Raw genomic sequence first — 23,684 nt, forward strand, 5'->3', positions numbered from 1 at the left:
CATGCCCATGCATACACTGTTTTACAAACTTGCAATAGAGATACAATAGTTCCAGTGTTTTCTAAAGGCTCAGCAGTAATTTTCAACTCCCCAAGTTGCTCTATAGTGGTATGTTTGACTAGTCTCTTATCTCTTTCACCCCCCTGCAGGGTTCCGTGTCTATGCATCTCTTTTAGCCTTGAGGCGCTTTCTCACAGATACCCTGTTTTGACTGCAATAACTCACACATCTCTGACTGTTTCTTTATAAGAGGCAGACACTAGAAAAGAACCTGTGAAACAATATTAAACCTTATAATGCATATATATTCTTAATCTGTAGTCTAGGACCCTATAAATGTAGTGGGGGAGGGGGTCTTATAGCCCTTCCCCTTCTATTAATACAACAAAAGCATAATCAATTATTATAATACATCAAACATTTGGTGCAGCCCCTATCATGAACCCAAAATGTCCCCATCAGTCCCATGGTGTTTATACTTGCGTACTATTCTATGTACAGATGAACGTGGTACCTTCAGGCATTTGGAAATTGCTCCCAAGGATGAACCAGACCTGTGGAGGTCTATAATTTTATTTTCTGAAGTCTTGGCTGATTTCTTTTGATTTTCCCATGATGTCAAGTGAAGAGGCACTGCGTTTGAAGGTAGGCCTTGAAATACGTCCACAGGTACACCTCCAATTCACTCAAATTATGTCAATTAGCCTATCAGAAGCTTCTAAAGCCATGACATCATTTTATGGAATTTTCCAAGCTGTTATAAGGCACAGTCAACTTAGTGTATGTAAACTGCTGAGCCACTGGAATTGTGATACAGTGAATTATAAGTGAAATAATCTTTCTGCAAACAATTGTTGGAAAAATGACTTGTCATGCACAAAGTAGATGTCCTAACCCACCTTTCCAAAACTATAGTTTGTTAACAAGATATTTGTGGAGTGGTTAAAAAATGAGTTTTAATGACTCCAACCTAAGTGTATGTAAACTTCCGACTTATTATATATATTTCAGTTATTTATTTCGGTTAAAAAAATATATAAATTAGCTAACATTTCTAAAAACCTGTTTTTGCTTTGTCATTATGGGGTATTGTATGTAGATTGAGGAAACAAAAACAATTTTAGAATACGCCTGTGAAATGTGAAAATTTGCATCTGCATTGCTTGCTGTTTGGGGCTTTAGGCTGGTTTCTGTACAGCACTTTGACATCGCTGATGTAAAAAGGGCTTTATAAATACATTTGATTGATTGAAGGGATCTGAATACTTTCCGAAGGGGAGTGGGGGGGGGGTGTGGAAGGAAGAACTACAGGAAACGTATGATCTCTGTAATTGCAAACAAAGGTTTCTGTACCAAATATTAAGTTCTGCTTTTCTGATGTATCAAATACTTACGTCATGCAATAAAATGCAAATGAATTACTTAAAAATCATACAATGTGCTTTTCTGGATTTTTGTTTTCGATTCCATCTCTCACAGTTGAAGTGTACCTATGATAAATATTACAGACCTCTACATGCTTTGTAAGTAGGAAAACCTGCAAAATCGGCAGTGTATCAAATACTTGTTCTCCCCACTGTGCATATATATATATATATATATATGGGGCAATTCTGATTTATCTGTAATGGTTATGATAAATTAGGCATTGTTGGCACTTAGCATATAGATAAACGCACACTTTTTTTCTCCCAGTGCAGGCCTTGTTCTAAAAAATAGTTTATTCTCCCACTCGAGAAAAAATCATTTGAGTACTTCAACAGTGATGCAAATTATAATGCCCATCCCTAGTCCACACCAACCTCTCTGAGTGGATAAACAGAAGGTAGCCTTCATCATACAGACTCAACCTTATGGACAATGGCATGCATCTCATCAAAGGCACCACTTTGATGTGGCTGTGCACTGACACATATTTTGGAAAGGTAGGTCTCTATTTTGATCGAGTCTGACAGTAATGAATGGCCACTGGAAACGGGGCCATATAATTCTGTCAGGGTGCTGGCAGAACAAAGCTGTTCCATGACTCCTGACAACCCCAAACCTGAGGAAGCTCTAATAACTGTAATAAATTAGCCAGACTCATTCAAGGGCAACGGAGTCCCTCTAATGAATGTATTTAATTACCACAGTGGTCCTAGGTCATCCACGTCAGATTAATGAGATTAAACTGTGTGGATCCGGGTGTTGCCTCCAATGAAACTATGTGCACCCAAGGTCACACACATTCTGGTTTGCCGGTTTGTGCAAAATCATTTTGTATACTGAGATAATTCACAGATTTTGGTTGTTTTATGGTTAGTCAGAAATTGGTAAACCTGTTGTCAGAAATTAGGGTTACTTAACCTGCCTTTTGAAATGACGATCTGTATATGGTGCCCCCCTTTTTCAAATTGTACAGAAACAAGTTTCATCAGTGAATTTGAGTGCACCTGCCGCCTCGATAGTAACAAGCAGCTGTAACGGAAGTTGAACAACTTGCCGATTGCGATTTTTGTTTGTTGTTGGGGGGTGCGAATACCTGTAGCCTTTTTTCTCTCAGAGCAGATCTTTAATTTATGACCTTACTCTATAGGAACTTGGGAGTGGGACCGTGGCTTTGATGTAGTCAGTCAGTGGAGTGCATGCTGCACTGACTCTATCTGCTGGTTTTAAAATAACCATGATGTCAGGGTGTGGCTCTGCTCAACCTCATTACCCACTTACCCCAAGGTACCCTCTGCTCTGCCATGGCACACTTTGCAACTGGAACACACGTCTGCAGCTTGACACCACCTCACTCTGCCCTAGATCAGCACATGTAAGGGCTGAGGCGCACCAATGGCGTTTGCTGGCTGAGAGTCCTTGCACCTCAGAACGTAATTTGCGAACTGAGTGCGTGACAATTTTACATGTAGAATTGCATGAAATATGTCAGCAGTCATCTACAGCGGGTGGTCCCTTAAACACAGCACGCTGAACGATCGGCAGACAGACGCTAGATCCACATTTAGTTTGATGTGTGCGAGCCTTAATGTAATGCCTTCCTGGCTCACGCTCTCATTCCTACTGTATGTAATGACAGCAGTGTGATGTATGGCTGCTTTGAAACAAGGTTGAAAGGAGCTATTGATGATGATTAACGGTACTGCCGTGGTAGTGTGTCTTTAATGCTAAGTGTTTGACCTCTACAGTAGCTGGAGGCTGAGAGCTGTGTCTCATCCTCACCTAAGGACTGTAAATGTAGACATTTAACCCTATCAGGGGATTGGGAAATAAACAACTGTCTTACATATTTTGAGGAAGGGCTGGGGAAGGTCCCAGCTGCTTAGGAGAGTCATTTCCTGTAGGCGCATAGGGGCAGAGGTGTAAAGGGACAGTGGTCCTGACTTGTGCTATATGGGATGTCTCTTTCCTCAGTGTTTTTTGTTACTGCCCACATGATCCTCATCTGCTGTGACTCGGTTGGCATTTGTTGGGCATCTGGGACAAGGAGCTCTAAGCCGGTTGCAGTCCTTTAAGGGCTTCCGTGTGGTCTCTCCCTGTTCTCTCTTTCTCACCTATTCTCTCACCCTCACTCATCTTCTCTCTTCACTTCTCTCTGGTATTTATCTCAAGTGCTCTCTGTCTCGCGCTCTCGCTCTGCTACTTCCCCTTACCTGCATTTCACCAAGGAAACTTAAACTGTCAACATTTGTAGCTAGGCGGCGCGTAATGTCTTACACTTCGAAACGCAACATGTAAAGTGTTGGTCCCATGATTCATGACCTGAAATAAAAGATCCCGTAAATGTTCCTTACCACAAAAACCTTATTTCGCTCAAATTTTGTGCACACATTTGTTTACAACCCTGTTAATGAGCATTTCTCCTTTGCCAAGATAATCCATCCAACTGACAGGTGTGGCAAATCAAAATGCTGATTAAACGGCATGATCATTACACAGGTGCACCTTGTGCTGGGGACAATGAAAAAGCCACTCTAAAATGTGCAGTTTTGTAACACAACACAATGCCACAGATGTCTCAAGTTTTGAGGGAGCGTGCAATAGGAAAGCTGGCTGCAGGAATGTCCACCAGAGCTATTACCAGATAATTGAAAGTTAATTTCTCTACCATAAGCAGTTTTAGAGAATTTGGCAGTACATCCAACCGGCCTCACAACCGCAGACCAAGTGTATGGCGTTGTGTTGGCGAGCAGTTTACTGATGACAACGTTGTGAACAGAGTGCCCCATGGTGGAGTTATGGTATGGGCAGGCATAAGCTATGGACAACGAACACTATTCGATTTTATCAATGACAATTTTAATTCACAAAAATACCGTGATGAGATCCTGAGGGCCATTTTTCTTTTATGGTATTTGTGACCAACAGATGCATATCTGTATTCCCAGTCATGTGAAATCCATAGATTTATTTCAATTGACTGATTTCCTCATATGAACTGTAACTCAGTTGTTGCATGTTGCGTTTATATTTTTGTTCATTATATGTCTGAGTGTGTTAACATCACATGAAGTCATGTTGTGTATGGGGGGTATTGTCACTATTAGAAAAGGATTTCATTATTTGACAACATCACATGATAGGTAGGCCTAGTTAAATCATTTTTATTTTAAACACAAAAAAATGGTGTTTCTGGAAAGCTAGCCCCTATCAGGTAACTCGACCACTGAGGAGTTAACATACTGTACACTCACTTAAATCTTTTGAGAGTCTGGTGGGCTGTGTTACTGAAGATGCTTTGTCTTAACCCTGACGGACACACACACTGTGGTGCCCTGGCGCTCATACAGGCTCAGTGTGTGTTTAATCTCTCCCTGGCTTCACTTCTCTGCTGAGAGCATTCCTGGCACCCATAGGCCATGGGTGTCACACTCCAGAGCTGGCACCTTGCCCCCCCCCTCCTTTCCCAACAACAACCCCCACCCCTTTGAAGGACGGTCTAGTTTAGTTTAAAGAGCAGATTCTCCTCGCATACTGTTTCCAAGTCTCTTTGTTTGTCATAGACCTCTGCCCAAGCCTCAATCCAAGAATTCCACTTGGCAGAGAACATAATTAAGGGAATGTCTGCTCTACTGATACGTAGCATAACCTTCTCTCATGGGATCTGTTTTCCTATTTTTCTGTCTCTTTCGCCATTTTGAAAATCAGTGGTTACATGACTGCCTGTGATGATGGCCGAATAAAGTCCTAAAATGCATGGCTCGTTATTCGAGTTCACATCTTGCTTTATATTATAGCGAATTCTAAATGAATTTAGGCAACTAGAATACATACTAGGCTAATTATATCACGTAACCAAAATGTTAAGTTCTCCTTTTCCAATTATGTAACTCATCAAAGCTGCAGAAGATCTTCTAACTGACGTAACATATGGTTCAGGATGTAAAAAGACAAGATTTGAATTGCCACTTGTGAGGATGTGTTGGCTGAATTACTTTGATCTCTCTGGCATTTGCTCAGTGCTGTCATGATAAAGATGGCACTATTTGACTTGAAGGATAGGATGTGGTATAAGCTTGCTCAGTTGAACTCTTGGACAGTTTAACTGTGCAGTTACCATTTCAAGATTGATACAAGGTGTACCAATGTACACATCTAGGCTTGTGTGGAAGAGGCACCAAGGCACCCCTTTCATCTCCCCAGAAGAATCTGGGATTAAATGTTAAATTGAACCTCCTTGGCACAGCTTTGCCCCTCTTTTCCAAAGCATCTGACTGTTCTCCATTTTTAATGTCCCTCTGACACATTCTCCTCACCAATTTGTTTCTTTGTGAGTTCCTTTCTGTGTGCACAGACCACACCGATGTGTCTGAGAGAGGTGTCCCTTCTTCCCAGTCCTCCTTCCAGCTCCTGTTCCCTCTGCTCCCTCCAGCTCCTGTTCCCTCTGCTCCCTCCAGCTCCTGTTCCCTCTGCTCCCTCCAGCTCCTGTTCCCTCTGCTCCCTCCAGCTCCTGTTCCCTCTGCTCCCTCCCCTCCAGCTCCTGTTCCCTCCAGCTCCTGTTCCCTCTGCTCCCTCCAGCTCCTGTTCCCTCTGCTCCCTCCAGCTCCTGTTCCCTCTGCTCCCTCCAGCTCCTGTTCCCTCTGCTCCCTGTTCCAGCTCCCTCCAGCTCCTGTTCCCTCTGCTCCCTCCAGCTCCTGTTCCCTCTGCTCCCTCCAGCTCCTGTTCCAGCTCCTCTCTGCCCTCCAGCTCCTGTTCCCTCTGCTCCCTCCAGCTCCTGTTCCCTCCAGCTCCTGTTCCCCTGCTCCCTCCAGCTCCTGTTCCCTCCTCCTGCTCCCTCCAGCCCTCTGCTCCCTCCAGCTCCTGTTCCCTCTGCTCCCTCCAGCTCCTGTTCCCTCTGCTCCCTCCAGCTCCTGTTCCCTCTGCTCTGGGCCTGTAGGGTTCCAGTGCTGCAGTGGCTTGACTGGGAGCAGAAAGATTTAAGCCCTGTCAAACATGCTGCTCAGTTTTCCTTGCTTTCTGCTCCTCACTTCTCTTCTCCTCTCTCTCACTCTTCCCACTCGCTGTCATTGTGGCGCCGGGTGTTTAAACATGCCTTGTGCCAGCCTGGGATCCGGTAGCTTCCACAGTGCTGCAGGCTGTTTGTTTGTCTGTGTGGTTGGTTGGTTGAGTTTCCTCCTCCACCAGAGCTAAGCTGAGAGGTTCTGTTCCCTGGCCCATATCCAGAGCCCCCAGACAAAGAGACTATTGATTACTATCAGGGGGAAGAGACTGGGACTTGTTTTCATGACAGGTTTGATTTGATTAGGTGTGTTTTGTGCCTGCAAGCCAGAGATGAGACGACATGCTACAAATAGAACCTCTGGTGACCTTAAACACACCACTGCATATAGAATGTAGAACTGAGGAAGGAATAGGATTGGTTTGTTCTTTTCTTTGACAACTTTATTGATTGATTTTCACAAACCAAATATGGTAGTAATAAACTGTAAAGAGATCCAGACAGATGGAGACAGGATTACCCTGTATAAGAGAACATCATTAACACCACTAACACTTTGTATTAATTTATTGTCTACTAACAGATCCTTACAAATGTCTGGTTGGATGATATCGGAGAGGGCCTGATTGTCTGTCTGTAACTTATGATTCCTGAACTCATGTTGTCAGGGAGTTCTGAACAACAGGATACATTACAGTGCCTTCAGAAAGTATTCGCACCCCTTGACATTTTCCACATTTTGTTGTTACCGCCTGAATTTAAAATGGAATACATTTCAATTTTTTTGTCACTGACCCCATTACCCCATAATGTCAAAGTGGAATTATGTTTTTTGAAATGTTTACATATTAATAAAAAATAAAAAGCTGAAATGTCTTAAGTCTAGTTATTCAACCCCTTTGTTATGGTAAGCCTAAATAAGTTCAGGAGTAAAGGTTTGCTTAACAAGTAACATAAGTTGCATGGACTCACACTGTGTGCAATAATGGTGTTTTACATGATTGTTGATTGACTACCTCATCTCTGTACCCCACACACACAATTATCTGTAAGGTCCCTTAGTCGAGCAATAGATTTCAAACACAGATTCAACAGCAATGCCCAGGGAGGTTTTCTAGTGCCTCGCAAAGAAGGGCACCTATTGGTAGATGGGTAAAAATACAAAAAGTAGACCTTTAATGACACGTTGGATGGTGTATAAACTCACCCAGTCACTACAAAGATACAACCAGCCTTCTTAACTCCGTTGCCGGAGAGGAAGGAAACTGCTTAGGGATTTCACCATGAGGCCAATGGTGACTTTAAGGGGCGGTTTCACGTACAGAGTTTTTTAATTAGTCAGGACTAGGCTAATTCTAATTAAATTACATTTTTAAATGGCTATTTAAGACGTTGCTTAACTTCAGATTAATTAGTTCTAGACTATAGAGTCCTAGACTAAGGTAAGGACTAACCAGTTAATCTTTGTGAAGTCTGATTAGATTAACGATGTGCACTTAGTGCTGAACTAAGGATGCTTCAAGAACCAGGGATGGGACACTAATACATAAGCATTGTGTGGAATTGGAGCAAGTCACCTAAACCAAGCAAAGGGGCGAAGATAGAATCATTTCAGTCACATTGGAAAAAAAACTCTTGAAGCGAATTGTGTCAAATCATCCAATTATGAAGAACAGAGCATGATTCATCAACAGAAAACAAGAAAAAGAATGCCTGGACTACCATTTGTAATGAATTCAACTCAAATGAAAAGTAAACAAAAGGAATCTACAACAACTTCAGGTAATAAACTGTATTGGTTGGCACACTTTTTCAAATCAGTCACTTTGAAATGTTATTTTTCTTGAATAACGCAACTGTTACACAAATAACATCATAAATAATAACTAATATAATTTCTATTGTGTCTTGTCTTTCTAAGGTCCTGTGGAAAAACCTGCAAGTCAATTTAGACATATGATGTTGCTCGTAGGGAGCGTTTTAAGACTGGTAAGACCTTAGACAGATGAGCTGGGGGACTTGTTGACCTGGATCATTAACAGCCAGCAACCCCTGGAAGGGGTGACATATTGGACACTTCAGGTGGGGGACCGTTCCAATCCTCATTTGGTTGGATTCACTCAGGATGTGCCATCCCCGTAATGCAGGGAATATGTCATGTTGTCAGTCAACTTTTGCACTCCCATAAAAAAATGATGTAATGAAGTCAACTCTTGAAGAAATCATGTTATTTAATGCAGCAACATAATCATTTTCTATAGGCAGATGATCACTTTGGAGGGGACCACAGCTGCAGCCAGGAGGGAAGATTGTCTTTGTCCTCCTGCCGGGTTCGTGACGGAGGCTGAGCTTGCATGAGAACCTGGCCATGGAATTTCATGGGTGCAAACTAATGTATTTAAAAGAAGAGCATGATATGTTGATGCACATCCTTGATGTTGAGTTGTCTATGAAGGAGGAGTGAAACATGAAGCAACAAAAATAAACATACTAAACAAAAAGAGCACTTGTTACAAGAAACTGCTATGTCCTGTTACAGGAAACAGCTACAAAGTCGTCTGCGACCGACGATACATGAGAAGGTTGAAAGTGCTTGTTAAAGATAACGGTAAAGGAGGAAAACAAATCAAAAGCACAATAGTTACACCTTCTGTCTGGCCTTGGTGGTGCACTTTGATCATCATTGAAATAGTCCAGGTTATCAATTTTCCTCCATTGCCAAGGTCAACCTGGGAGCCAACAGTCATTAATCTGAAGTTAAACCTGCCTCTGGCCAGGTTTTATTCAAACCTTCAATTAGATCTAGATTAAATATAACCGTCCGTCTGAAAATCTGACTTTTAAAATCTAGACTAGGGCAAGTCAAACTATTATTTTAAACAATGTCTGTTAGTCCAGTTTAAAAGTGCAATTTGGTCTAGGATCAGGTTTAATCTTTTTCAATATAGTCTAGGATCAGGTGTCCATAAAACCGCCCTTGTAACAGTTGGAGTTTAATGGCTCTGATAGGAGAAAACTGAGGATGGATCAACATTGTAGTTACTCCACAATACTAACATTGAGAGAGTGAAAACAAGGAAGCCTGTACAGAATAAAAAAATTAAAAAACATGCATCCTGTTTGCAACAAGGCACTAAAGTAATACTGTGAAAAATGTGACAAAGCAATTAGCCTTTGTCCTGAATACAAAGTCTTACGCTTGGGTCAATTACAACACATTACTGAGTACCACTCCATATTTTCAAGCATAGTGGTGGCTGCATCATGTTATATGCTTGTAATCATTAAAGACTGGGGAGTTATTCAGGATAAAAAAATAAACGTAACGGAGCTAGGCAAAATCAGGCAAAACGTTAGAGGAAAACCTGGTCTGCTTTGCAACAAACACTGGGAGATGCATTCACCTTTCAGCAGGACAATAACCTAAAACATAAGGCCAAATTTATACTGGAGTTGCTTACCAAGAGTTATAGATTTTGCTCAAAAATAATTAAAAATCTATGGCAAGACCTGAAAATGGTTGTCTAGTAATGATCAAAATCCAATTTGACAGAGCTTGAAGAATTTTGAAAAGAATAATGGGCAAATGTTGCACAATCCAGGTGTGGAAAGAGCTTAGAGATTCATCCAGAAAGACTCACAGCTGTAATCTCTGCCAACGCTGCTTCTACAAAGTATTGACTTGGGAGTGAATACTTATGTAAATGAGATTTCTGTATTTCATTTTCAATAGATTTCATGTTTTCACTTTATCATTATGGGCTATTGTGTGTAGCTGGGTGAGAAATAAATATATTTAATCCATTTTGAGTTCCGATGTCACGAAACAAAAAGTGGAACAAGTCAAGGGGTATGAATAGTTTCTGAAGGCACTGTATGTCGTTCTGCTCTTTGAATATATTTGCAGACTGAAGGCATCTATTTTTAATGGAGATCTAGGTTATGGCTAACTGGGATATGGTTCAGGTTCAGCCCATGTCTGTTTTCAAAGCTGTTACTCCACTTTTCTATTTCTTGTTATTTCTGATGATGAGTCTGTATGGGTTCTTTTCATTATAATTTCACTCTTCGCTGGGCAGTCATTTGAGTGTCCCAGCCAGAACCTCTCAAGCTGTTTGCTGATGAGCACTTTTCCCCTGTGTTGCCAGTGTGGTTTTCAGTAAGAGGAATGAGTTTTGCAAATCAGCTTACTAAAAGAATCACTCAATGTGGTTTGAAGTATGTAAGGTAATGAATGCATGGCTATGGGAAGAATTGATCATGGATTTCCATCTGGGGGGGGTGATGTTTTAAATAACAGTAGTAAAGTCTAAAGTAGGATGAGCTGTCCTTGTATGTGAATGGAAAATTACACTTCAGATGTGTATAGCTCATTATGCAGACAACTGAATAGCCTCATCATCTTATTAGCCCTTTGGATACAGGGAGATGGATGTCTGCATTGTGAATACATGTATAAAGGGTAGCTACTAGAGAATGGTGATCAGTCAAGGAGAATTCAAGGCACTATGTTATTGTGAAACGTTGTCTTTCATTATGGGGTTATGAGTAGACATATAGTGCCTTCAGAAAGTATTCATACTCATTGATTTATTCCACATGTTGTTGTTACAGCCTGAATTCAAAATTGGTTAAAAAAAGAATAACACCCATTTACACACATTACCCCATAATAACAGTGAAAACATGTTTGCAAATGTATTGAAAATGAAATACAGAAATATCTCACACCCCTGAGTCAATACTTTGTAGAAGCACCTTTGGCAGCGATTACAGCTGTGAGTCTTTCTGGCTAAGTCTCTAAGAGCTTTCCACACCTGGATTGTGCAACATTTGCCCATTTTTATTATTTTCATAATTCTTCAGGTTCTGTCATTGATTGCTGATCATTGCTAGACAACCATTTTCTGGTCTTGCCATAGATTTTCAAGTAGATTTAAGTCAACTGTATCTCGGCCACTTGGGGAACATTCGGTGTATATTTGACCTTGTGTGTTTTAGATTATTGTCCTGCTGAAAGATATGTTTATCTCCCAGTGTCTGGTGGAAAGCAGACTGAACCAGGTTTTCCTCTAGGACTTTTCCTGTGCTAAGCTCCATTCCATTTATTACAAACATAACCATACCCATTATTACAAGCATACCCATAACATGATGCAACTTGAAAATATGGAGAGTGGTCCTCAGTAGTGTGTTGTATTGGATTTGCACCAAACATAACATGTTGTATTCAGGACAAAATGTGGTGGCTGCATCACTTATTGCACACAGTGAGTTCATGCAACTTATGTGACTCATTAAGCTTATTTAGACAACTTATTTAGGCTTGCCATACCAAAGGGGTTGAATACTTATTGACTCAAGACGTTTCAGCTTTTCATTCTTTAAATTAATTTGTAAAAATGTTGAAACACATAATTCCACTTTGATGTGTGTGTGTGTGGTGTGACAAAATATCTCAATTTAATCCATTTTAAATTTTAAAAATGTCAAGGGTTGTGAGAACTTTCTGAAGGCACTGTAAGTAATGTTTGTGATGTAAATCCAGATTTTGAAGCATTAATACTGTGTCCCCTGCGTCTCTCCTCTTCCTCTCCTGTCAGATGGGATCCACTCCGTGTCGGCCCAGTGTCTGCTCCAGGTCACCATCATCACAGACGAAATGCTCTCCAACAGCATCACGCTGCGATTGGCCAACACCTCCCAGGAGCACTTCCTGTCCCTGCTATTGGCCCAGTTCTTGGAGGGCGTGGCCTGCGTGCTGTCAGCAGACCGCGAGGACGTCGTAGTGTTCAACATCCAGGATGACACAGACGTCAGCGCCCGGATCCTCAATGTCAGCCTGTCTGTGGCCGTGCCCAGGGGGGGCCCGCATGGAGGGGGAGAGGGGTCCCGGGGGGACGGAAGAGTGGACAGAGGGACAGCAGGGGCCAATGGAGCGGCAGAGTACTTTGGTTCTGAGGAGCTACAGGAGAGGTTGTACCTGAACCGAAGTCTGCTGGCCCACATCTCCTCCCAGCAGGTGCTGCCCTTCGATGACAACATCTGCCTGAGAGAGCCCTGCGAGAACTACATGAAGTGTGTGTCCGTGCTGAAGTTTGACAGCCTGGCGCCATTCGTGGCGTCCGACACCATCCTTTTCCGACCCATCCACCCCATCGCCGGGCTGCGCTGCCGTTGCCCCACGGGCTTCACAGGAGACTACTGTGAGACAGAGATCGACCTGTGCTACTCCAAACCCTGTGGAGCCCACGGCCTGTGTCGCAGCAGAGAGGGAGGCTACACCTGCGAGTGCCTCGATGACTATACAGGTAAATGACCTCTCTCTTGATTTGATGTTGAATTATAAATTAAGATATTTCACTTCGTAACTGACGTAAGTGTCACAAAAAGCAAACCATTATAAAAACCCAAAAGATGATTTGGATGTGTTTGCAGCATGTCCTGTATTTATAGTGAATGGCCTCATAACCGCCAGACACAACGGCAAGAGGAATGTTGTTTCATATTCTCACTAAGTGGCCATAAAGTACATTTTAATGTCTAATGTCCCATTGGAAATTCTATGTATGTAATCAATCTTGTTAATGAATGATTTAATTCATTCATTCCGTCCTACTCTCCGGTCTACAGCCTGGCTAAGGGCCTATACAGTGATGACACCCGTTCAGCTGGACAAATGCAGCGCGGTGACTTATTGATTTGAATCATCCCTGGACCAATGAGGCGGAACTACATTAAACATGAGCCAGCCTGTTAACTGTTCACACTTCCTACCCTTCCCTATTGTCTGTCTGAGAAAATGAAAAGGGCAGTCTGTGTGTGAGTTGACAAGTTTAAAAAAATCAACAACATACATCTCAATCCGGCAGGGATCAATGAGAGATTATGAACTTGCATAAAGGAAGTGTGTGTGGGAGGAAGTCTGGATCACCATCACATTCTGTCTTGGTTGAGCTAACAGGGTCTTACAGTGTGAGTGCTATGAAGAATAGCCAGGTCCATGGCGCACCAGAGTGTGGTATTGCCTTCCTGGGGTCTATCTTATAGCATTACAGTGATGAGTGTCTCTGAATGGGGAAAACAACAGGAATTTGGCTGGTCAGCAGCAGAGTAGCTCTGAGAGGAATAATGGAAGGAGATGCTGAATTATGGATGGCTACAGATTGAAAGAGGGAGAGCGTCTCCTGCCTGTAACAATGCCCCCTGGTAAAACATAGCTGGGATGGATCAAATGTAACTAAACATACTGTGTAAAGGCAGTGGGCTCTGAGGAATGGTGGAAAGGAATAACTTTTAAAAGCTTCCATCTTTGAAGATGGCGGTACTCTGTTATTCATTACTATCTCAGTCCCCATCACAAATGGGTTCACTTTTAAAGTCTTCTTTTTTTTTACACTTAAAGCACATTTAGGGAGGAATGATTATGCATACACTGTGCTAAATATGGTCATATCCTGAAAATATCAGAGGATCTGCTTTCTCTCTGCTTAAGGTAAGAGTTGTAGAATGAGAGGGAAGGGAATGAACATATGCTAATATGCTAATATGAGCAAATACCAGTCTTTGCCCTCTGTTTATCAAAGGGTTGTGGGGTTGAATGAGAGTTAATTTAATTTCACCCGAGCCCTGCTCCCTCCCTATGCTACATACAGTATGTTCTTTGAAGTTAACTGCTGCTCTAGTTAGATAAAAGCATGACATGTGGTTGGATTCTCGCTCCTTTCTATAAAGATGGATTCATCTTTTCTGGTATCCTTTTTAATATTTAATTTAATTTATTTCACCTTTATTTAACCAGGTAGGCCAGTTGAGAACAAGTTCTCATTTACAACTGTGACCTGGCCAAGATAAAGCAAAGCAGTGCAACAAAAAACAACACAGAGTTACATATGGAATTAACAAAACTACAGTCAATAACACAATAGCAAAATCTATATATAGTGTGTGCAAATGGCATAAATAGGCCATAGTAGCGAAGTAATTACAGTTTAGCAAATTAACACTGGGGTGATAGTTGTGCAGATGATGATGTGCAAGTAGTAATACTGGTGTGCAAAAGAAAAAGTAAATTAAAACAATATGGGGATGAGGTAGGTAGTTGGATGGGCTATTTACAGATGGACTGTGTACAGCTGCAGCGATCGGTGAGCTGCTCAGATAGCTGAGGTTTAAAGTTAGTGAGGGAAATATAAGTCTCCAACTTCAGCCATTTTTTTGCAATTCGTTCCAGTCATTGGCAGCAAAGAGTGTGGGTGACCATAATATGTTGTGCTAGTGAGTGATTGATTGTGTAGGCTTAGTCACTGAGGTTCAAGTTGAGCACCATTCTTTCTCATGTACCGCTGTGGATGTGTGAAAACTGAACTGTGGAGGACGATGGTTCGTGGTGTGTGTCTTGTGAGTCGGGTGTAGGAGGAGCAGAGGGATCCTCATCAATTGCACTTAGATCAGGACTGCACGGCCTGTACAGCCCAGCTCAGTTCAACTCAATCTACTGGGCCTGCCTGCCGGGTAATAGGACTATTAATATGATCCAGACATACAGTACACTTGTGTTAGCTGATGATTTATGATGTATGTATCACGCTTTCAGGCTTGCTCTAATATTTGCTGAAACAAGGCTGAGAGAGCAGTCAACCTGTCTCCTCTCAAATACGGGGCTGGGTTGATGGGTTTGTCCTGGATGGAATCCACAGCTCCTGCTGTTCAACATGACTGACAGTTGGATTTGACACTGTCCCGCTGTGCCGAGAGTGTGTGTGGGCTCAATTGGCTGGTGTGCGTGTTTGAGGGTGTTGTGTTTGGGTGTGTGCGAGTCAGAGGGAGTGTGTGTATGTGTAGATGCTGAATTGCCTGCTCCAAGTGTGTGTGTGTGTGTGTGTGTTGGGTTCCGTGGGCGGGTCCAGATGGCAGTATGATGGAAGCGAGAAAAATAACAGAGCAGAGCAGCCATCCATTTTACTCACGTTGTGAAGGGCAGAGCGAATGATTAAGTCTGGCTGACTGTCTGGAAACAGAACAAATGGACAGAAAACACTTGCATTCTAATGATGCGCGGGTTAACTCATAACCCTAAAATATTGTGTGAATGATAGGAGAGTGGGGATCAAGCGGATTAAATGAAGAGAAAATAATACATAATTAAAACATAAATGTATCATTCTTGTGCAATTCATATCTATAGCCTACATTGAGGTTATTCTTTCATTAGTTGTATCTGTCGTTAGGGAATTAGTTTACTTCCAAAGCAAAGTATAAAACATTGTCTCCTCAACTATAGAAGGTTGTAGCTCAGCCTCTGAATATCAAAAAAGCGAAACAATATCCCCATATGCATCGGAGTCACGTCTTTCCCTGGTATTTTACAGCTTGTTTCTTACAGAACGCATCGCTGTTATACAGTGCATTCGGAAAGTATTCAGATCCTTTGACTTTTTCCACATTTTGTTACTTTATAGCCTTATTCATCAATCTACACCAGTGGTTCTTAACCTTGTTGGAGGTACTGAACCCCACCAGTTTCATATGCGCATTCACCGAACCCTTCTTAATTGGAAAAATAAAATATGATTTTTTTCAAACTCAAAACATAGGTATATATTTGACTGGTGCACAAAATGAACCATGCATCAACATCACTGTGTTCAAAGACCAAAATCATCAAAACATGATTTTCACACAAAAACAAAAACATAATAATGAATATTTACTGCAAATCAGTGTGACTTCTGCTGTTGCCTTTCAGAGACCAGTTCAGAAATGCGCGGCTTCACCTTGGCAAGTGCCTCTCATGTCTCATGATGTCATGTCTCTCATGTCATTTTCGCAACAAAGTCTGTTCCTTTTCTTCGTTTTTATGTCCAGCATCCTCGAAAAGGATTTGCTCGCAAAGATATGTTGTAACAAATGGTATGAAAATCTCCAGAGCTTTCTTAGCAATAACGGTACGTTACCATTTGTTGACACCAAAACGTTGAAAGCGTTGTTGTTCTGAAGAGTTGCTGTTGAACCTGGCTCTGCTGAATTTCAATGATTTAATTGAGGTATTCATCATTGACATCTGTTGTCTCAACACTAAACGTGAACGGCTGTCTCACCCATGCTGGATATGACTCTCTTGTAGGGAAGTATCCGTCGAGAGACTTTGCAAGCTCATCTAAGTGCGTGGCAATTGCTTGCTTCAGTTCCGCGGGTACAGAAATGTCTCCGATTCCAGATACATCTTCGATCTTACTTACACAGTCGTCCAGCAGGGGAAAGTTTGCGAAGTTATCGTTCTCTGTTCGTCGTTTCCATAACGGTAGCTTTTTTTGAAAAGCCTTCAGGTTTTCCTCAGCTTCGATGATGTTGACTCCACCGCCCTGCATCTTTTGATTGAGATGATTGAGAGCTGCGAAGATATCAGCCATGTACGCTAAAATGAGAATGAACTCAGAATTTTTGAAGCAATCTGCATGACAATGTTGGTGCTCTTGCAAAAACAGGGCTAATTCCACACGCACGGCAAAAACACGATTCAGCACCTGTCCCGGGATAAACACTGAACGTTAGAATGGTACAGAAGTACCTCGAATTCATAGCCCATTTCTTTACACAGCTCACTGAAGATGCGGTGCCTCAGAGCACTAGTTCGCACATAGTTCACGCATTCCACTACAATTTTTAATACTTCTGCCAGTTTTGGAGGCAAGGTTTTTGTTGCCAATGCATGCCTGTGCAGAATACAATGCGTAACAATGATGTGTGGTGCATCGGCTTTCTCTAGCGCACCAAAACCAGACTTTCTTCCCAGCATGACTGGAGCTCCGTCCGAACAAACTGCAGAACCATATCCCACGAAAGATTGTTGTCTTTGAAGAAGTCATCCACAAGTTTCTTCACATCGGCTGCCTTAGTTGTTGTTGTAAGAGGCTTACAAAATAAAAAGATCTTCCTTTATCACGTCGTCTTTCACATAGTGCACGAATACAGCAAGCTGGCTTAGATTGGAAACGTCCGAAGGCTCAATTTTGCCGGGCTTGAAATCAGATCTGCAACTACTTGAGCCAAGATGTCTTTGCTCATGTCCTCTATTCTGTCGCTGATTGTGTCATTTGAAAGAGGAATTTGGGATAACTCAACTTCAGCCTCTTTTCCCAGCATGATATTCACCATCTTCAACACAGCTGGTTTTCACCAATGGTGTGTGGTTTGCCCTGCTTTGCGATCAGGTAAGCAACTTCGTACGATGCTGTGAGGATCAGTTTGTTGATGGGTACAAAGCCGAGAACAGGCAGAGTAGCCTTTTCATCGAATCTGGCTCTCTTCACCTTGAATTCAGCGAGCGTTGTGTTCTTGTATTTTCCATCTCCATGCAGAAGTGTTCTCTTAGTTTTGCCGGTGCTAGACTAGAATTGCTCAACTTGGCATTGCAAATCATGCAGTTAGCACACTGACTCCCATCACGTTCCGTTATACATGTGAATTTATATTGTACATATTCGCCGGAACACATTATTTTTTTGCTCGACATAGTAAGTATGAAGGGATTCAAATATTAAGAAAGAAATCACAAGACGTACCATCACAACAGTCACAAGTCGACTACTGAGCGCACCAAATTCCCTGCAGCACAGATAGGCCAAGCGATGTAGCGTGATCACCTGCAGCCAATGATGGCCAAGCGGGGCGTGTCATCATGAATCATATGAGTCGGATGTGTGTCTTGACCTCCGCCGAACCCCTGAGACTGACTCACCGAACCCCTGGGGTTAAATCGAACCCAGGTTAAGAACCACTGATCTACACACTACCCCATAATGACAAAGCGAAAACATGTTTTTAGAAAAAATGTTATATATATATACCGTATTTACATTAGTATTCAGACCCTTTACTATGAGACTCAAAATTGAGCTCAAGTGCATCCTATTTCCATTTATCATCCTTGAGATGTTTCTACAACTTGATTGGAGTCCACCTATGATACATTCAATTGATTGGGCATGATTTGGAAAGGCACACACCTGTGTATATAAGGTCCCACAGATGACAGTGCATGTCAGAGCAAAAACCAATCCGCGAGGTAGAAGGAATTGTCCATAGATTTCTGAGACAGGATTGTTTCGAGGCTCAGATCTGAGGAAGGGTACAAAAAAATGTCTGCAGTATTGAAAGTCCCCAAGAACACAGTGGCCTCCATTCTTAAATAGAAGAAGTTTGGAACCACCAAAACTTTTACTAGAGCTGGCCGCCCGGCCAAACTGAGCAATCGGGGGAGAAGGGTCTTAGTCAGGGAGGTTGATCAATAACCAGATAGTCACTCTGACAGGGCTCCAGAGTTCCTCTGTAGAGATGGGAGAACTTTCCAGAAGGACAACCATATCTGCAGCACTCCACCAATAAGGCCTTTATGGTAGAGTGGCCAGACGCAAGCCATTCCTCAGTAAAAGGCACATGACAGCCCACTTGGTGTGTGCCAAAAGGCACCTTAAGGACCCAGGAAGATTCTCTGGTCTGATAAAATCAAGAACAAACTCTTTGGCCTGAATTGCAAGCGTCACGTCTGGAGGAAACCAGGCACCACTCATCACCTGGCCTATACCATCTCTACTGTGAAGTATGGTGGTGGCAGAATCATGCTGTGGGGATGCTTTTCAGCAGCAGGGACTGGGAGACTAGTCAGGATCGAGGGAAAGATGAACAGAGCAAAGTACAGAGATCCTTTATGAAAACCTTCTCCAGAGCACTCAGGACCTCAGACTGGGGTGAAGGTTCACCTTCCAACAGGACAACGACCCTAAGCACACAGCCAAGACAACGCAGGAGTGGCTTCGGGACAAGCCTCTGAATGTCCTTCAGTGGCCCAGCCAGAGCCTGGACTTGAACCCGATCAAACATCTCTGAAGAAACCTGAAAATAGCTGTGCAGCGACGCTCCCAATCCAACCTGACAGAGCTTGAGAGGATCTGCAGAGAAGAATGGGAGAAACTCTCCAAATACAGGTGTGCCAAGCTTGTAGCATCATACCCAAGAAAACGCTGTAATCACAGCCAAAGGTGCTTCAACAAAGTACTGAGTATCAAAAACATGTTGTGTCGTTTTAACAGATTTTTAAATTTCCTTATAACCGGTAAAACTGATGTTAATTTTGCTTGGAAAATCTTTCCCATTTTTTGGGCTTATTGCATTTTCTCCGTGGTCCCTAAACATATTTGCTGCTTGAGAGGAACAGAAATGGAAGAGGAAAGGAAAACAAACTTTACCTATGTCAGCTAGATTGAAGGGTTCATACTATCAATTTATGATGTTATTCTGGTGAAAGGGGCAATAAGTAATGACAGAAGCTGCATCTTGACTAAGAAATAGCTTACAAAGATGCCGGAAATGATATGCCGAAACAACATATGCCTATCGGGTGCGGGCCTCATAGTCCGGCGGTTACGGATGGGTTATTAGCAATTGTGGTTGGGTGCGGGTGAACAAACAGCTGACCCGTGCATCACTATCGCATACATACAGGTCGTTATTGTAAAAGAGAATGCGTTCTCAACACCTTACCTGGTTAAATTAAGGTTAAATGTTTGGCAGAGTTACTCCACCTCAAGATTTCCATTTGGTGAAAGGCTTGGCACACGCATACTCAGGCTGACTGGCTCTCATTCAGGCAAATGAGAAATAAGTGCACTCAGGCTATCCGGAAGGCCAAAGTTAATTACTTTAAGGAGCAGTTCTCTCTCTGTGGGTCTAACCCCAAGAGTTCTGGAAAACACTCAAAGAAATGGAGAATAAACCCTACTCCTCACATGTCCCTTAATGTTGATGATGTGGTTGTTACTGACAAGGAGCACATGGCTGAGCTCTTTAATCCCAACTTCATTAAGTCAGGATTCCTATTTGACTCAGCCATGCCTCCTTGCCCGTCCAACATTTCCTCATCTCCCAGCCCTACTAATGCGACTAGCGATGCTCTTCCCTCTTTTCCCCCTGCCCCGCTACAAAGTTACTCTCTGCCGGTGGTCACTGAGTCCGAGGTGCAAAAGGAGCTCCCTAAACTTGACCCCCAAAAAACATCTAGGTCAGATGGTTTAGACCATTTCTTCTTTAAGGATGTAGCCCAATCATCGCCAAGCCTATATCTGACCTTTTTAACCTGTCTCTCCTCTCTGGGAAGGTTCCTATTGCTTGGAAGGCAGCCACGGTGCGTCCTTTATTTAAAGGGGGAGATCAAGCTGATCCTAACTGATATTGGCCAATTTCTATTTTGCCTTGTTTTTCAAACGAGTCAACTTGTCAATAATCAACTGACTGGCTTTCTTGATGTCAACAGTATTCTCTCTGATATGCAATCTGGTTTCTGCTCAGGTTATGGATGTGTCACTGCAACCTTAAAGGTCCTCAATGATGTCACAATTGCCCTTGATTCTAAGCAATGTTGTGCTGCTATTTTTATTGACTTGGCCAAAGCTTTTGATATCATTCTATTATTGTGGGCCGGCTCATAAGTATTGGTGTCCCTGAGAAGTCTTTAGCTTGGTTTGCAAACTACCTCAAAGAGTGCAGTGTATAAAGTCTGAACATCTGCTGTCTTAGCCACTGCCTGTCACCAAGGGAGTACCCCAAGGCTCGATCCTAGGCCCCACGCACTTCTCAATTTACATCAACAACATAGCTCAGGCAGTGGGAAGCTCTCTCATACATTTTATATGCAGATTATGGTCTTATACTAAACCGGCCACTCCCCGGATTTTGTGTTAAACGCTCTAGAACAAAGCTTTCTTAGTGTCCAACAAGCTTTCTCTGCCCTTAACCTTGTTCTGGACACCTCCAAAACAAAGGTCATGTGGTTACTACTTCTGAGAGTTTAGAGCTTGATGTAATCACCTCATACATTGTACTTGGAAGTATGGCTCAACTGTACACTCATTCTTTCAGCACATATCAAATATGCAGGTTAAGGTTAAATCTAGATTTGGTTTCCTCTATCGTAATCGCTCCTCTTTCACCCCAGCTGCCAAACTAACAGTGATTCAGATGACCATCTTACCCATGCTAGATTACGGAGATGTAATTTATAGATGGGCAGGTAAGGGTGCTCTCCAGTGGCTAGACGTTCTTTACCATACGCACATCAGATTTACCACCAATGCTCCTTGTGGGACACATCACTGCACTCTATACTCCTCTGCAAACTGCATCGACCCACTGGTTGATGCTTATTTATAAACCCTCTTAGGCCTCACTCCCCCCTATCTGAGATATCTACTGCAGCCCTCATCCTCCACATACAACACCCGTTCTGCCAGTCACATTCTGTTAAAGGTCCCCAAAGCACACACACCCCTGCGTCGCTCCTCTTTTTAGTTCGCTGCAGCTAGCGACCTGAAAGAGCTGCAAGAAACACTCAAACTGGACAGTTTTATCTCCATCTCTTCAACTTCTAGACATTTCCACTTCACAATAACAGCACTTTCAGTTGACCGGGGCAACTCTAGCAGGGTAGAAATTTGACCAACTATCTTTTTGGAAAGGTGGCATCCTATGATGGTGCCACGTTGAAAGTCACAGAGCTCTTCAGTAAGGCCATTTTACTACCAATGTTTGTCTATGTAGTTTGCATGGCTGTGTGCTCGATTTTACACACTTGTCAGCAACGGGTGTGGCTGAAATAGCTGAATCCACTCATTTGAAGGCGTGTCCACATACTTTTGAATATATAGTATATTGCTAAACACACTCTGCCCCATATGAAACACTCTGCCCCACATGAAAAGAGGCTCCACAGAACAAGGCTGTTGTGGCATACTGTTTTTCTTTGATCAAGCAATTTTGTATGTTGTGTACTTACTCTGTAGCCAACAGTACAAACATGCTGAGAGCTTTATAATTCCACGTTTGAAGTCGTATTAATCAACTCAAAGATCAAAGCATGTAGGAATGCCTCATGGAAATGTTTCAAAATGACCCCGACGGCTGCTGCAGGCTCTGAATGGGCAGCAATCGGATTGTGATCATAGATTGTGTTTTGTGCTTTATTCAATGCATCCCACAGAATGTCTCTGTTTTAGTCCCTCACCTCTAATCTAGGTAGTTGTTAAAAGAAGCCCCGTCATTGTTGCCTCATGTTAGCCTGTTGTCTGGTCCAGGTGCATCACCTGGGCTATGATCCCACCTGGGTTTGACCAGTGGGATCACAATTATGCCACTCTGTCACCTTCACTACTAGTGAGTAGAATCAGTGGATGAGATATAGAATAGTTTTCTACATGGACCTGATTTATACTGAGTATACAAAACATTAAGGACACCTGCTCTTTCCATGACAGACTGACCAGGTGAATCCAGGTGAAAGCTGATCCCTTATTGATGTCACGTTTTTAAATCCAACTCAATATTAGGGGGGTGTCTTTAATGTTCTGTACACTCAGTGTACATGTCAAGTGTATCCTCACAGCAGACTCACAGTGTGTTTGCTGTTAAATAAGCCCTGTTGAGTGTGTCGACCCAGTGTTGAGTTCTCTTAACTCCCTTCCTCTATGCCTTCAGCAGAGACTGTGCCGATATTCGGACTCTACCATTCTGTTTCATTTAGGGGAGGAGACCATACGTTTCAGTTGCCTGAAGATACAGAAACATCCTATCCAGGTCTGTAGAGGAGTCTCAGCACGGGGAGTTACTTACAGCACGGGGTTTAATCCCCCTGCGCATTCTCACACATCTTAAAAGCAGCAGTTTAACAATTACACACATCTTTACGATACTATGAACCAGTCATAGTGATCATAGACTCTGTTGTCACAACATGGCAGCTGAGGGCTGTGAATGGTGTCTGTGTACTAGCCTATTCTACTGGTGATTCTCATCTCCCGTGATAATTGGCTATTGTTTGATAAGCAGCTCTCTCTCCTCAGTCTGTTAGAGCTGAAAATTAATTATGGAAGAGATGTGTTTTTTGTTCGTTGTTGCATAGAAAATTATGTTTTGGATGTCTGGACAGAACCCAATTTTTTAAAAATCTGAATGCCTTGTCAACTCAGTTTTGATATGTGGTGGTTGGAGACGAGGCATCTGGAGACCCATCTGTGTGAGTGTTAAACCTTGCACATGCTTCGGCGAACCGAATGGGTGAGCTCGCATACTCCCTTAAAAAACAACAACAAGCTGCAATAGTACTGTTTGTCTATCTGGGATGCCGTAGCCAGTATACTCTTCCTCTGAAATGAATCTAAGATAACTCAATAAATGCTTCATTAATTTAAATGTTTTGTCGAAGAGATCT

At 42.5% G+C, this 23,684-nt stretch overlaps 1 protein-coding gene across 2 annotated transcripts in view; it reads left to right on the forward strand.

The window, feature by feature from the left end:
- Window positions 1-23,684, forward strand: part of LOC112254557 (cadherin EGF LAG seven-pass G-type receptor 2) — a 79,401-nt gene that overhangs the window by 13,877 nt on the left and 41,840 nt on the right. For both annotated transcript variants that reach the window (XM_024427249.2, XM_024427250.2), the window contains exon 2: window positions 12,028-12,735. In XM_024427249.2, coding sequence (XP_024283017.1) covers window positions 12,028-12,735 — 708 coding nt within the window. The remainder of the gene's footprint in view (window positions 1-12,027; window positions 12,736-23,684) is intronic.

The sequence above is a fragment of the Oncorhynchus tshawytscha genome, linkage group LG07 (assembly GCF_018296145.1).
Source record: "Oncorhynchus tshawytscha isolate Ot180627B linkage group LG07, Otsh_v2.0, whole genome shotgun sequence".
Taxonomy (NCBI): domain Eukaryota; kingdom Metazoa; phylum Chordata; class Actinopteri; order Salmoniformes; family Salmonidae; genus Oncorhynchus; species Oncorhynchus tshawytscha.